At 45.2% G+C, this 14,837-nt stretch overlaps 1 protein-coding gene across 2 annotated transcripts in view; it reads right to left on the bottom strand.

The window, feature by feature from the left end:
• Nucleotides 1–1,464: 1,464 nt before the first annotated feature.
• LOC140207134 (uncharacterized) overlaps nucleotides 1,465–14,837 on the bottom strand; it is a 174,884-nt gene continuing 161,511 nt past the window's right edge. Inside the window, exons 1-2 of one of the 2 annotated variants that reach the window (XM_072275466.1) lie at nucleotides 8,631–8,687; nucleotides 1,465–4,849 (exon numbers count right to left, since the gene is read on the bottom strand). In XM_072275466.1, the coding sequence (XP_072131567.1) occupies nucleotides 3,235–4,443 (1,209 nt within the window). In that variant the 5' untranslated portion in view covers nucleotides 4,444–4,849; nucleotides 8,631–8,687 and the 3' untranslated portion in view covers nucleotides 1,465–3,234. Of the gene's footprint in view, nucleotides 4,850–8,630; nucleotides 8,688–14,837 lie in introns of those variants that run through there. The other variant, XM_072275467.1, reaches the window with a different exon arrangement.

Raw genomic sequence — 14,837 nt, 5'->3', positions numbered from 1 at the left:
GAAATTAACTTTTTTTTCCCAATTAACCAATTTCCAAATGCTTCTCATTTTTCATTTATAGCCACATTCTGTTAGTGTGATTCCTCTTACTCCTCCTCCTCGTAAACTCCAGACCCTATCTCTTTCTGGAGCCCCAAAGCCCTGATTCATGCTGGCAACTCTTTGGTTTCTGACTCTGCTCCATCGAAGATTCACTTGCTCGTCTGCTGTCAGACTTCAGAGGTGTATTGCAACAACCCAGCTGTCTGAGGCACAGTCCTTTGAAATTAGTGAAAATGATCCAAAACCTTGAAAAGAACAGGGAAAAAGGAGTTTAACCACCTGAGTCCAGAGCCCTGAAGAACTTCAGAACCACAGTGAGTTCATCGTCTTATTCAGCCTGGAGATTCAGGAAATCCTTGCCGGTGTAGAAGATGATGAGAGGCATTGGTTGTGTGAATAGCCAGAGTTTTTTACCCCCAGGACGGAAATGGCTAACACGAGGGGGCGTGGTTTTAAAGTGCTTGGAAGTAGGTACAGAGGAGATGGCAGAGGTAAATTTTTTACACAAGGAGTGGTGTGTGTGTGCGGAATGCATTGCCGGTGACAGTGGTAGAGGTGGATACAATAGGGTCTTTTACGAGAATCTTAGATAGGTACATGAAGCTTAGAAAAATAGAGGGCTATGTGGTAGGGTAATTCTAGGCGTTTTCCAGAGTAGGTTACATGGTCGGAACAACATTTTTGGCCGAACGGCCTGTAATATGCTGCAGGTTTCTATGATTCTATGAAATTCAAGGGAAATCTCTTCTCCTACCGAGTGGTGACTAATTGCGACCTGTTATCACAGGGAGAGAGAAGTGAATGGCAGCAATAGATTTTGATTACATGGGCAGGGACCAGATGGACTGAGTGGCCTCTCATTGTGAGTGTGGTAGATACAGTAAGTATCTGAGACACCTGATTTGATATAGAATTGATTTATCTTTGACCAAACCTTTGACAAAATCTAGTTCAAGGCTTACAAAAAACATGCCAAACAGAACTCAATAGTTAACAAATACAAGAAAGGCAATAAACACTTTCATCTATACCAAGATTGACTTTTTTAATGAAAATATCTTGGTCCCATTTCAATCAGTAAAATTTACAAAGATAAATAAGAACTGGAATGACAACTTCCAAAAAGACTATTTACACTCAGACTCACTTAGATTAACACTACCTTGGACAGAAGGAGGAAAAGGAATAACACATGAAAAAAAATCACACAACAGTCAGATAAAACATCTAAGTATATATTTTCATCAAAAATGAACAGGATTCAGCACTCCCTGTGTGTGTATGCGCAATCGTGATAAGAAATACAGACCAGAAAACTTCAATGACAGGCAAACTGAGAAAAATACATCATTATGGAAGAAAACATTAATCAGTGGAATAAGTATGACCCTCCATGGGAGACATCCCAACGATCTGAGCACACGAGATGGTGACAAGGAAGCATCGAGCACCTGACTGAGAGTTGGAGACCTCTTCCCCGAAACAGAGGGGTTCCTTGCAGAAATACAGGACAAGCTGGTTAACAAAAACAAAAAAAAACAATTGAAAATACAGAAAGTACAAACAAACAAGGCAGTATGTGCAGAAGATGCCAATAGAACCCAGACACAATCCAACACATTCCAGGATCCTGCAGCAGTTTAACTCAATCTGATTACTTACACAGGTACAATCAAGTGGCAAATATCATTCACCAAAATCTTACTTTAAAATACAAACTCATGAATGCCCTCCATCACTTCATAAAGGCACCATAAATTCAAGCCAGATCCAGTTTTAGAGTCAAAATCTTACAACTTATATGATAATCAATACATTATTTCAGATAGGACAATCCATAATAACCATCCGGATATAATATTACAGGATAAACAACAGGAACAACTGCTTCAATAGATAAAACCATTCCCAACACACACATGTTCATCGACCAGTGGAACACCTCATCACAGGCATTGTTTGTGTCATCAGTCAAACAACCGAAAGATTTTCTCTGTCAATCAGTTTCCAAATGTTGTTACTCTGTTATTCGTTGCCACGCCTCGCTGCTGATTCCCTTCTCCTCATCATAGGTTCTTACCCCGAACATTGTCCAGAGCCCCAAACTCTGTCCTGTGCAGACCTGCCTCTGGTTTCTGACGCTGCTCCGTCTGCAGAAAATTCAAGGGAAACCTCTTCACCCACAGAGTGGTGACTGTTTGGAATCCATCACCACAGGGAGAGCGAGAGATGAACAACAGGAGAGGATTGAAAAGGACTGTTGTGGAACAGAATCACTGGCAGGGTCCAGCTGGCCTGAGTTGACTCTCTACTGTACACTAGTTGTGTTATAAATTCACTACGTACTGGCGACAGAGTTTAAAATAGAACTGATTTATTTGTCTCAGATCCCGAATATTAAACTCCAGTCCCATTAAAGGTGAGTGTGCAGCAGAAGAAACTCCTCCCATGCCCAGTGACCAGGGTGCAGAACTGGGTGTGGTGAGCAGCAGCAATAATTGCAGAGTTCAGCACCGACAGTCACTCTCCAAAATGCATTCCATAACGGTGATAGACAAATATCCAGCATGCAGCTTATTGAAACTTTCTCCCCAGTGTGAACCCGGTAATGTGTCACAAGTGTAACACACTGTAAGGTTTCACTGCTCATGTAATGGCCTCCCTGTAATGTTTCACTGCTGAGGTAATGGTTTCTCTGCAGCAGCAATGTTTTGGCTATGACTAGAGATAACAGGGTCTTGGAGTGCGGGGCTATCCAATGAGAGAAATGTTCTTCCTTGTGAGTCAGGAAGAGAGATTTTCAGTCTTTTGCTGGGGAGAGATGAGAAGACGTGAATGGAGAAAGTGGGCCCTGATTCGTTTTATTTTCACTAACCGTATAGTCAAAATAAAAATTATGCAGCTCAATCATTTAATCGTTTGTAATTTCGGGGTACTGATTTCTAACAGGGGACACTTCACGTAACATCCACCCAAACCAGATATTTTAAGTTTGGCCGGGCTGGGGGTCTATCACCCCCTATATTAAACTGCTAGCTGAAGCCAGAGTTACACAAGGTTAGATGACTGAGTGAATCCTTTCCCACATTCACAGCAGGTGAACGACCTCTCCCCAGTGTGAACGCAATGATGCACATTCTGTTCATTTGGCTAAGAGAAACCCCTCTTCACAAAGTCTGAGCACGTGATCAGTCACTTCCCAGTGTGAATTCGCTGGTGTCTCTGTAGTTGAGATGACCGAGTGAATCCTTTCCCACAGTCTGAGCAGGTGAACGGCCTCTCCCCAGTGTGAACTGACTTGTGTACCAGTAAGTCGGATGACCGAGTGAATCCCTTCCCGCAGTCTGAGCAGGTGAACGGCCTCTCTCCAGTGTGAACTCGCTGATGTACCTTCAGTTGAGATGAGCAAGTGAATCCATTTCCACAGACTGAGCAGGTGAACGGCCTCTCACCAGTGTGAACTGACTGGTGTACTTGTAGGTTAGCTAACTGTGTGAATCCCTTCCCACAGACTGCACAGGTAAACGGCCTCTCTCCAGTGTGAACTCTCTGATGTACCTTCAGTTGAGATGAGCAAGTGAATCCTTTCCCACAGTCTGAGCAGGTGAATGGCCTCTCCCCAGTATGAACTCGCTGATGTACCTTCAGTTCAGATGAGCATGTGAATCCCTTCCCACACTGTGAACAGGTGAACGGCCTCTCTCCAGTGTGAACTCGCTGATGTACCTTCAGTTGAGATAACTGAGTAAATCGCTTCCCACAGTCTGAGCAGGTGAACGGCCTCTCCCCAGTGTGAACTCGCTGATGTACCTTCAGTTTAGATGAGCAAGTGAATCCCTTCCCACAGTCCGAGCAGGTGAATGGCCACTCCCCAGTGTGAACTTGCTGATGTACCTTCAGTTGAGATAACTGAGTGAATCCTTTCCCACAGTCTGAGCAGGTGAACGGCCTCTCTCCAGTGTGAACTCGCTGATGTACCGTCAGTTCGGATGACCGAGTGAATCTCTTCCCACAGTCTGAGCAGGTGAATGGCCTCTCCCCAGTGTGAACTCGCTGATGTACCTTCAGTTTAGAAGAGCAAGCGAATCCCTTCCCACAGGCCGAGCAGGTGAATGGCCACTCCCCGGTGTGAACTGACTGGTGTCTCAGTAGGTGAGATGACTGAGTGAATCTCTTCCCACAGTCTGAGCAGGTGAACGGCTTCTCCCCAGTGTGAACCCACTTGTGTAACCGTAGGTCGGATGACCGAGTGAATCCCTTCCCGCAGTCTGAACAGGTAAACGGCCTTTCTCCAGTGTGAACCGACCTGTGTACCCGTAGGTCGGATGACTGAGTGAATCTCTTCCCACAGTCTGTGCAGGTGAACGGCCTCTCCCCAGTGTGAACTCGCTGGTGAGCCATTAGGTCAGATGACTGAGTGAATCCTCCCGACAAATTCAGCAGATGACCAGCCTCTGCCCAGTGTGAACTGACTGGTGTGTCCACAGGTGGGAAGACCGACTGAATCCCTTCTCACACACAGAACAGCTGCATGGCCTTGCCCAGTGTGAACTTGCTGATGTACTTTCAATTGAAATGACCGAGTGAATCCATTCCCACTGTCTGAGCAGATGAACGGGTTCTCCCCTGTGTAAAATGACGGGTGTGCCAGTCAGTCAGATGATCGAGTGAATCCCTCCCCACAGTCTGAGTAGGAAGGATGATCGAGTGAATCCCTTGCTCCACTTCTTAAATATCTGGACAGAGACAGCAAAACTGGCGTGTTGTTCTCGAGATTCCCGTAGACAAATTCCTTGTCATTTTTAACCTATAAAAAGATTTACAAAATCCATCAATGGGTGAAGGACAACATTTCAGATGAGATCATTTGAGTTGCCAAGGTGTGATCTGACATCACACTGTTACAGTGAAGTTCAACCCTTCCTGTCTCATAAGAATGGAGCATTTCTGACGTCTCCAATCTGTGATCTGGCTCAGTTTGACTCTCTCCATTGGTATTATTATCCTGTTCCCACTGAGCTGCATGGGTGCCTGTCCCCACAGTAACTCAAACACTTTCACACAAATAGCCGGCAGTGCATTCCACGCATCCACCACTCTCTGTGTAAAAAACTTACCCCTGACATTCCTCGGCACCTTAAAACTGTGGCTGATCATGTTAGCCATTTCAGCACTGGGAAAATAACCTCTGACTATCCACACGATCAATGCCCCCATCACCGTAAACACCTAAAAAAGGCTCTGAACACAAACAAGGGATTTATACATTGTTTTGAGGATTTGCTGGAAGTATACAAAATTATGAGGGTATAGATAGCGTAAATGCAAGCAACTTCTTCCACTGAGGTTGGGTGGAATGAAGCTGGCCAAACTTGTTTGGAAGGGAAAAGGTAGGAGTGACAACAAAGCAGCGATGGCTGGAGTTTCTGGAAGCAATTCAGGAGCTGAGCGATCGATACATCCCAAAGAAGTGGAAGCATTGGAAAGACAGGAGGACACAACCATGGCTGAAATGAGAAGCCAAACCCAGCATAAAAGCCAAAGAGAAGGCAAACAAAAGAGCAAAAACTAGTGGGAATCTTTTAGAAACCAACAGAAGACAACCAAAAAAAAAAGTCAGATGAGCTCAGCGGGTGGAATTATGATATTGTAGTCATTAATGAGTCTTGGTAGCACCCAACAGTATGAGGCATTTAGAGGAACAAAATATCTGGGACCTCAATATCTCTTGAAAACCAAGGTTTCCTGTATCAGTTACCTTCCAACTTTTATTTTGGCAGGCACATACAAACTAGACACCCTCAAAACTGCATTTCTGAAGCCCTCCCACTTACCAAGTACACCTTTGCCAGAAAACAGCCTGTCCCAAACCACACTTGTCATATCCTTCTGATACCATCAAAATTGACCTTTGTCCAATTTAGAATCTCAACCCGTGGTCCAGATCTCTCTTTTTCCACATTTACTGTGAATTTCATGGCATTATGTTCACTAACTTCTGTCACCAGTCCTGGATCATTTCCTAACAGCTTATTGCACACTTCTATGTCAGGAATTCTACTTACTGATTAAGGGCACATTTGACAAACTCTACCCCATCTAGTCCTTTTAGAGTATGGGAGGCCTCGTCAATATATGGAAAGTTAAAATCACTTACTGAATCAACCTTTGTTTCTTGACATGGTCTTTGATCTCTCTACAAATTTGTTCCTCTAAATCTTTCAGACTGTTGTGGGCAACCAAGTCCCAATGATGGCGACATCATAATTCCCTGACCTGAGCTCATCTGGCTTTCCTACGATGCTTCTTCCATTGTGATATACACAGCTCAGCACATTCATCGCACCATGCTCAAACATTTGATTGCTGACTCTATCTCATTGTCACAAAAACAAAGGAGCTGATTGTGGACAACAGGAGGAATGGAGACAGGCTAACCCCTATTGAATCAATGGATCTGGGGTTGAGAGGGTGAACAGCTTTAAGTTCCTCAGCATAAACGTCACCGAGGATCTCACCTGGTCTGTACATACCGGCTGTGTTGTGAAAAGAGCACAACAGCACCTCTTTCACCTCAGATGGTTGAAGAAGTTTGGGATGGGGCCCCAAATCCTAAAAACTTTCTACAGGGACACAATTGAGAGCAACCTGACTGGCTACATCACTGCCTGGTATGGGAACTGTACTTCCCTCAATTGCAGGAACCTGCAGAGAGTGGTGCAGACAGCCCAGCGCATCTGTAGATGTGAACTTCCCACTATTCAGGACATTTACAGAGACAGGTGTGTAAAAAGGGCCCAAAGGATATTGGGGACCCAATTCACCATAACCACAAACTGTTCCTGCTGCTACCATCCAGGAAATGGTACCACAGAAAAAGGACCAACAGGCTCCAGGACATCATCTTCCACCAGGCCATCAGACTGATTAATTGATTTCTCTGTCATATTGACTGTCCTGTGTACAAATTATTTATTATAAATTACTATAAATTACACATTGCACATTTATATGGGGACATAACGTAAAGATTTCTACTCCTCATGTATGTGAAGGATGTCAGTAGTAAAGTCAGTTCAATTCATATCACCCTCTCCACTATCTGTTCTGTCATTCTGGCTCCCATTCCCCCTGCAACTTATTTTATCCACATCGCTCCCCTACACTAGCTCTAGCAAGCCTTACCACTAGGATATTCATCCCCTCTTGTTCTGTTCCCCTAACTAACAAATCCCCCATCACCCCTTTGACTTTTCTCAGCCAGGTAATCCCCCCAGCAGTTTCTAAAGTGGTCCAACTATTGTTGTGGGGGATGACCACAAGAGTACTCTGTGATGACTATTTAACCTCATTCCCCTTCCTGACTCTCACCCAGTTTCCTGTGTCCTGCACCTTGGGTGTAACTCACCTCTCTTCATGTCATATCTATCAACCCTCCATCTTCTGGATGATCCAGAATTCATCCTTTTCCAGCTCCAACTCCCTAAAGTGCAGGGTTACAAGCTGCAGCTGGATGCACATCTTGTATGTGAGAACATCAGGGACACTGGAGGTCTCCCCACCTTCCCATCAATGTTCCCTCTAATTTGTAATGACCAGTGCGCACATAAATCTTGTACTGTGCATTTTTCACCCAGTGACAACATGTGCACATTGAATTTTATATAGGAGAGGTATTCATTTTAACAGCTAGCAAATTACTGTCGATAGGAACTTTGATCTCCTCTGGGTTTGATTGAGTTCATCTGCACTCTCACACAACCTACGCAGCAGGCTTGTAATGGGTAATGAAGGATTTTCTCACCAGAGCTTTTGCACATTGTCCATATGTGGTTTGCTTGCTAAATTATTCTTTAAAAAGTCAGATTTCAAAATATCACTGCACTTCTTCCCAGTTGCAAATTCTCCAGCAACTTTTGCATCACCACAATACACACAGGTAACACCAGTTTCTGTATTGCACATAAATATTTCCCCTGAACCCTCCCCCAAATGACTGACGGTGGTGAACTCATTGATGGTAATGCCAATGAATATAAAGGGAAACGCAGTATTCTGTCTCACTGGAGTCTGGCACATTTGTGATGTGAAAGCTATTTGTTGCCCAGGGCAAAGGTGTCTGATATCATTATGTACCCAGAGAGAATGGGTCAAAACATGTCCTCAGGAGGAGGTCGAACAAGCAACACACACAAAATGCTGGAGGAACTCAGCAGGCCAGGCAGCATCTATGAAAAATATACTAATGCTGAGTTCCTCCAGTAATTTCTGCGTGTTGCTTGGATTTCTGCAGATTTTCTCTTGTTTGTGATTGAAGGTAGAACAAAGGTGATTTTCTCAACTGCTGATGTAAAAGATTTTGTTCCCTTTCTCCGAGTTCCCAATCCTTGCATTTAGACAGCTGGAGCTCAGCTCTGTCTGAGAGATCCATCGGTTCCCATTCCCTCATCAGCCGGAAGCTCCCCGGGGTCCGTGCAGGGATCGTGGGGCTGAGAGAGGGGGAAGAGAACAGGACTGTCCCGGGAGCGCGGGTCACTGCAATTGCCCCTCAGTCGGTAGTGAAAACGGTCTCACGGAGAAACACTTACCACAGCGATATCCGAGGCCTTTTGTGTGCTGCGCATGCGTGATATTCGGGACCATCCGCAACCCTGACGCCTGCGCATTCGATCGGTGCTTCAGCGACAGCGAGAATTGTTGCAGAGCTTTCAGGTTAATCACGGAGTCATTGAAAGTTTCCGCAAGCACCGGTTCAAGCACATACCTGAGTGTTTTTTTGTGTAGAAAACTCAGCACCTCTTTTAACGCAGAAAGCAGCTCCCATAAAACAATACACTTAATATCAGCAAACTTCCCGCGTGTTTAATGCCAAAGTAGAACGTTCTTACAAATGCAGATATAAAACACAAGAGATTCTGCTGTTGCTGGAGGTGTAGACACATACACATAAAATGCTGGAGGATCTCTGCAGTTCAGGCAGCAACTTAGCAGAGGAGTACACTGCCAATGCATGCTGAAGGGGCTCGTCTAAACGTTGTCTATTTATTCCTCTTCACATTGGCTGCCTGATCTGTTGATTTCCACCAGTATTTTGCAGAAATTAACCATTTTTTTAATCAAACAGTTTCCAAATGTTTTTGATCTTTCATTTGTAGCTACATCCTGCTGGTCTGATTCCTCTTCTTCCTCCTTCTTGTAAACTCTAGTTCCCATCTCTTTCCGGAGCCCCAAAGCCCTGACTCAGACTGGCAACTCTTTGGTTTCTGACTCTGCTCCATCGAAGATTCACTCTCTAGTCTGCTGTCAGACTTTAGCAGTACATTGCAACAACCCAGCTGTCGATGGCCCAGTGGTTTGAAATTAGTGAAAATGACCCCAAAAAGTTGAAAAGAGCAGGGAAGAAGGAGTTTAACCACCTTAGTCCAGAGCCCTGAAGAACGTCAAAACCACATCGTCTTATTCAGCCTGAAGAAAATCATGCAGGAAATTCATGCAGGTGTATCAGAGGATGAGAGGCATTGGTCGTGTGGATAGCCAGAGGCTTTTCCCAGGGCTGAAAAGGCTAAGACGACAGGGCATAGGTTTAAGCTGCTTGGAAGTAGCTATAGAGGAGATGTCAGAGGTAAGTTTTTACACAAAGAGTGGTGTGTGTGTGTAAAGCACAGCCAGCGACGGTGGTAGAGGTGGATACAATAGGGTCTTTTAAGAGACTCTTAGATAGGTACATGGAGATTAGGAAAATAGTGGGCTATGTGGCAGGGTAATTCTAGACAGTTTCTAGAGTAAGTTACACGGTCGGCACAACACTGTGGGCCAAAGGGTCTGTAATGTGCTGTAGATTTCTATGATCCTCTGAAATTCAAGGGAAATCTCCTATCCCACGGAGTGGTGACTAGCTGCAACCTGTCATCACAGGGAGAGTGAGAGGGGAATGGCACGGATAGATTTTGATATACAGTACTGATATGGAACAGAAACATGGGCAGGGACCAGATGGGCCGAGTGGCTTCTCTAGTGTACATTGTGAGTCTGGTAGGGACAGTAAGTACCTGAGACACGGGATCTGATACAGAACTGATTTATTTCTCACAGATACGCAATATTAAACATCAGTCTATTTAAGTCTAACATCAGCAGAACGGACTCCTCCAATGCTCAGTGACCAGGGTTCAGCCCTGGGTGCGATGAGCAGCCGCAAGAACTGCAGAATCTGACAGTGACAGTCCCTCATGAACCTGCAGCTGCCTTCAGTCACCGTGATGGTTAAACATTTAACACAGAGCCATTCATGTGAGAATTTAGCCTTTTCTAATTTTCAGAGCTTCTCATAAATGTGTACAGTTTACTTAAGCTCCACAATTTCCCACAATTAAAAGAGTTTATTACATTTTTTAAAATTTTTAGCTTTGCACCACTCATATCATTTAACAACTTAATATGTACATTTTTGTAATTCATAGTTGTTAAAATCTATTGTTATGAATGAGGTTTTACTGCTCCCGCAGAGACAACAAATTTCATGACATATGCCGGTTCTATTAAACCTGATTCTGATAATCGGTATGGGAGACCCTCCGCTGGTCACCTGATCCCAGTTACTGCAGATCATAATGTGCGATTGAAGCCTTTTCTGTTTATTTGTGTTCCTCAGTTCAGTTAAGTTTCCCCCTGACGTTCCAAAGCAGAAGCTCAGTCTGTCTAGTATTTCCACACAATTAAAATGGAGAATTTGTTTATTCTTATCACGTACTGAGCTACAGTGAAAATCTTGCCTGACCTACCATCCACACAGATTGATACATTACAACAGTACATTGAGCTGATATATGACAAAACAATAACTGTAACAAAGCATTGTGACTGCAGAGAAAGTGCAGTGCAGATAGACATATGGTGCAGGGTCACGTCGAGTTACATTGTGAAGTCGAGTCCACTTTATCATTCATTCGGCTTATAACAGCAGACAGGAAACCGTCCTTAAGCCTGGTGGTATGCGCTTTAAGGCTTTTGTATCTCTTCCCCGATGGGGGACGGGTTTGCAGCAAGAATGTCCAGGTTGTGAGGATCTTTGAGTACATGGCCTGCTTTTCCGAAGCAGGGGAAGTGTAGGAAGAGTCCATGGAGGGGAGGCTTGTTTCTCTGATGTTCTCTGCTCTCCAAAGTTCTCTGCGGTTCCTTGCAGTCATGGGCAGAGCAGTAGCCATACGAAGGCGTGAAGTATCGACAAGAAGCTCAGAGACCTCGGCCTTCACCCTGCCTCGTGTAGCTGGATCCTGGACTTCCTGTCAGATCTCTGGCAGGTGGTAAGAGTGGGCTCCCTCACCTCTGTCTCTCTGACCCTCAGCACAATACCCCACAGGTTTGTCTCCTTGGCCCCCTCCTTTACTCTCTGTATTCCCATGACTTGTGTCGCCACCCACAGCTCCAATCTGCTGATTAAATTTGCTAAGGACACCACATTGATTGGTCTAATCTCAAATAATAATGAGGCAGCCTACAGAGAAGAAGTCATCACCCCGACTCAGTAGCGTTAAGAAACATAGAAACATAGAAAATAGGTGCAGGAGTAGGCCATTCGGCCCTTCAAGCCTGCACCGCCATTTATTATGATCATGGCTGATCATCCAACTCAGAACCCCGCCCCAGCCTTCCCTCCATACCCCCTGACCCCCGTAGCCACAAGGGCCATATCTAACTCCCTCTTAAATATAGCCAATGAACTGGCCTCAACTGTTTCCTGTGGCAGAGAATTCCACAGATTCACCACTCTCTGTGTGAAGAAGTTTTTCCTAATCTCGGTCCTAAAAGGCTTCCCCCTTACCCTCAAACTGTGACCCCTCATTCTGGACTTCCCCAACATCGGGAACAATCTTCCTGCATCTAGCCTGTCCAACCCCTTTAGGATCTTATACGTTTCAATCAGATCCCCCCTCAATCTTCTAAATTCCAACGAGTACAAGCCCAGTTCATCCAGTCTTTCTTCATATGAAAGTCCTGCCATCCCAGGAATCAATCTGGTGAACCTTCTCTGTACTCCCTCTATGGCAAGAAAACAACCTCTCCCTCATTGTGACAAAAACAAAGGAGCTGGTTGTGGACTACAGGAGGAATGGAGACAGGGACCAAATTCAACATTTCCAAGTCTGTTATTGACACAAAATGCACATTTTAATATTGATCAGGACACAATGTATTTTATATACGGTTAATGGCGTAAAACGTATTTATAGATTGTGACTGACAGAGCATCGTATAATTTATGTTCCGTGTGTTATCTGAATGTACTTGCCTGTGATGCTGCCACAAGTCAGTGTTTCTCTGTACCTTCCCGTACTTGTGCACTTGGCAATAAATTCAACAGGACCTAGTACCCTTTTTTCCTGAGACTTTATTGTCTTTCTCACAAGGTCACTCTACTTTTTTACTAACTGGGGGGAGGGAAAGAAAACACAGAGAGAGCAGTCAGCAGCTTTGAATTCTATCGTAGATCCCTTGCCTTTTTCGGGCTTCCGGGTGTGGGTGGGAGGGTTTAGAGTAAGTTTTTTCCCATTGGGTGGTTCCAGAGCATGCGTATTTTCTATTTGGTTGTATTCTTCATCGCCGCCATTTTTGATCATCCTGCATTGGTATGTGCTTTGTGCATGTTTAAAGTAGAATGAAATTACAGTATGCTGTTCAAACGGATTAATATAATAAGTTGGAATGTACGTGGTTGGAAACATCCTATTAAATGAAAGAGGACTTTTAAAATTATTATCCGATTCCAACCTGATATAATTTTTGCTCAAGAGACACATATCAGGGCGGGAGATCAAAATAGATTTTTTAGATGGTGGAACGGTTTGCAACTCCACTCCACTTCTCAGAGTAAAACAAAGGGTGTGTCTATTTTCATTAAACCTGGCACATTTATTCAAGAGGATATTGAATCAGATTCTAATGGTAGATTCTTAATTGTTAAAGGAACAATCTGTAATAGAAAGGCAGCATCTGTAGGAAGAGGTGCAGTCGACGTTTCAGGCCGAGACCCTTCGTCAGGACTAACTGAAGGAAGAGTGAGTAAGGGATCTGAAAGTTGGAGGGGGAGGGGGAGATCCAAAATGATAGGAGAAGACAGGAGGGGGAGGGATAGAGCCAAGAGCTGGACAGGTGATAGGCAAAAGGGGATACGAGAGGATCATGGGACAGGAGGTCCAGGAAGAAAGACAAGGGGGGGGGACCCAGAGGATGGGCAAGAGGTATATTCAGAGGGACAGAGGGAGAAAAAGGAGAGTGAGAGAAAGAATGTGTGCATAAAAATAAGTAACAGATGGGGTACGAGGGGGAGGTGGGGCCTTAGCAGAAGTTAGAGAAGTCGATGTTCATGCCATCAGGTTGGAGGCTACCCAGACGAAATATAAGGTGTTGTTCCTCCAATCTGAGTGTGGCTTCATCTTTACAGTAGAGGAGGCCGTGGATAGACATGTCAGAATGGGAATGGGATGTGGAATTAAAATGTGTGGCCACTGGGAGATCCTGCTTTCTCTGGCGGACAGAGCGTAGATGTTCAGCAAAGCGGTCTCCCAGTCTGCGTCGGGTCTTGCCAATATATAAAAGGCCACATCGGGAGCACCGGACGCAGTATATCACCCCAGTCGACTCACAGGTGAAGTGTTACCTCACCTGGAAGGACTGTTTGGGGCCCTGAATGGTGGTAAGGGAGGAAGTGTAAGGGTATGTGTAGCACTTGTTCCGCTTACATGGATAAGTGCCAGGAGGGAGATCAGTGGGGAGGGATGGGGGGACGAATGGACAAGGGAGTTGTGTAGGGAGCGATCCCTGCGGAATGCAGAGAGAGGGGGGGAGGGAAAGATGTGCTTAGTGGTGGGATCCCGTTGGAGGTGGTGGAAGTTACGGAGAATAATATGTTGGACCCGGAGGCTGGTGGGGTGGTAGGTGAGGACCAGGGGAACAAGTGCTGCGCATGCCCTTACACTTCCTCCCGTACCCCCATTCAGGGCCCCAGACAGTCCTTCCAGGTGAGGTGAAACTTCACCTGTGAGTCGGCTGGGGTGATATACTGTGTCCGGTGCTCCTGATGTGGCCTTTTATATATTGGCGAGACCCAACGCAGACTGGGAGACCGCTTTGCTGAACACCTATGCTCTGTCCGCCAGAGAAAGCAGGATCTCCCAGTGGCCACACATTTTAATTCCACATCCCGTTCCCATTCTGACATGTCCATCCACGGCCTCCTCTACTGTAAAGATGAAGCCACACTCAGGTTGGAGGAACAACACCTTATATTCCGTCTGGGTAGCCTCCAACCTGATGGCATGAACATCGACTTCTCTAACTTCCGCTAAGGCCCCACCTTCCCTTCGTACCCCATCTGTTACTTATTTTTATGCACACATTCTTTCTCTCACTCTCCTTTTTCTCCCTCTGTCCCTCTGAATATACCTCTTGTCCATCCTCTGGGTCCCCCCCCACCTTGTCTTTCTTCCTGGACTTCCTGTCCCATGATCCTCTCGTATCCCCTTTTGCCTATCACCTGTCCAGCTCTTGGCTCTATCCCTCCCCCTCCTGTCTTCTCCTATCATTTTGGGTCTCCCCCTCCCCCTCCAACTTTCAAATCCCTTACTCACTCTTCCTTCAGTTAGACCTGACGAAGGGTCTCGGCCTGAAACATCGACTGCACCTCTTCCTACAAATGTTGCTTGGCCTGCTGCGTTCACCAGCAACTTTGATGTGTGTTGCTTGAATTTCCAGCATCTGCAGAATTCCTGTTGTTTATCTGTAATAGAAAAGTTGTT

The sequence above is a fragment of the Mobula birostris genome, chromosome 13 (genome assembly GCF_030028105.1).
Source record: "Mobula birostris isolate sMobBir1 chromosome 13, sMobBir1.hap1, whole genome shotgun sequence".
In the NCBI taxonomy this organism is placed as follows: domain Eukaryota; kingdom Metazoa; phylum Chordata; class Chondrichthyes; order Myliobatiformes; family Myliobatidae; genus Mobula; species Mobula birostris.
Note: the sequence above shows the minus strand (reverse complement) of the source record. Positions and strands in the feature narration are given on the sequence as shown.